The following is a 1,500-nucleotide window of genomic DNA, read 5'->3' as shown; positions in this document are numbered from 1 at the left end:
ATATATATATATATATATATATATATATATATATATATATACCCAATGGGCTTCTTTCAGTTTCACAAGGCTATAGTAGAAGACTATAGCCTTGTGAGTGGATTTGGTAGACTTTTTATTTCCAGTTCAAATTCCATTGAGATCGACTTTGCTTTTCATCCTCTCAGGGTCAATAAAAAAGTACCCATCAAGAACTGTGGTCAGTGTAATTGACTAGCCTACTCCTCTAAAGTGTCAGGTTTTGTGCCTATAGTAGGAAAAAAAAGCATCATTTCCTGAGATTCTTTTCCAGGATTTAAGAGAAATTCACCTCTTCAGCAAACTTATAGAAGCTGGAATTTCCTCCTCTTCATGCAGAATAAAAAAAGATTTCATCATTTCATAAAGTATATTAATGCAATTTATTGATCTATTTGCCTAAACATTTGTATTTCTTATATTAAATTTTAGAGAACTAATCAAGTATACACTGGAAAATATTGTGAATGCGATGATACCAACTGCCCTACTTCTAATGGAAAGATTTGTGGAGGTACATAATGTGGTAACAATATCTTTATTATTTCTGATATAATATTAAGGTGGTGAACTGGCAGAAACATTAGCATGCCGGGCGAAATGCATAGCAGTATTTTGTCTGTCTTTACGTTCTGAGTTCAAATTCCGCTGAGGTTGTCTTTGCCTTTCATCCTTTCAGGTTCGATAAATTAAGTACCAGTTGTGTACTGGAGTCGATCTAAAATACTGGCACCCTTCCCCAAAATTTCGGGCCTTGTGCCTAGAGTAAAAAGGATTATTTCTGACATAATATAGTCAATTTATAACCATTTGCTATTAACAAATAACATTACAAAGTGGACATGTATCATTTTCATCTCATTATTTGTTTGTCAAAGATGGCTGGTTTTTAAACACAGTCAAACTTAACTGGGCAAACTTATGATCAAAAGTATTTTGGTCCAGGACTTCATTTAATTTTTTAGTGTCTAAGACTACACTGTCCAATGTATCCTCCCTTGTTTAAGATTGTAGGATATAATCATTTGAGAAGGATTTACTTATTATTACTAGCAAGTGAAGTGATTATGTAAAGTGTCCTTTATTTGCTTATGTGTCTTGCTTTGTGTGAAAATACACCATATTTGTTATTTTTTAGTTTAGATTTTGTGGTATGATGTCAGTGTCTTGGGAGGCTGACCGGAAGGGCGAGTCGACCGGAAGGGGAAAAAAGGGCAGAGGGAGCCTCGATCGGGATTCGTGCCCTTTTCGAACGGGGTTGTGGTCAGGACAAGACGTGTTAAGCGACGGTCTAGGTTTGGGAGAGGCAGCTGCTATTCCTGGTGTACTTTGGGTCGGGGCAAGCTTCAAGGATTGGATACCGCAAGACAGACTCGCAGTCGAGGAAAGGAAAACCGAGGTAAGGCGATTACATCTACTCGTACGCACACACCACAAGCTATTTCGGCCCCACGTGCAGAAATTCGCCGCGATGGCAGCCAC

At 37.7% G+C, this 1,500-nt stretch overlaps 1 protein-coding gene across 1 annotated transcript in view; it reads left to right on the top strand.

Moving 5' to 3' along the window:
* Positions 1–1,500, top strand: part of LOC106884407 (integrin beta-like protein 1) — a 61,474-nt gene that overhangs the window by 14,974 nt on the left and 45,000 nt on the right. The window contains exon 7 of the mRNA XM_014935770.2: positions 451–532. Within this exon, the coding sequence (XP_014791256.1) occupies positions 451–532 (82 nt within the window). The remainder of the gene's footprint in view (positions 1–450; positions 533–1,500) is intronic.

The sequence above is a fragment of the Octopus bimaculoides genome, chromosome 1 (genome assembly GCF_001194135.2).
Source record: "Octopus bimaculoides isolate UCB-OBI-ISO-001 chromosome 1, ASM119413v2, whole genome shotgun sequence".
In the NCBI taxonomy this organism is placed as follows: domain Eukaryota; kingdom Metazoa; phylum Mollusca; class Cephalopoda; order Octopoda; family Octopodidae; genus Octopus; species Octopus bimaculoides.
Note: the sequence above shows the minus strand (reverse complement) of the source record. Positions and strands in the feature narration are given on the sequence as shown.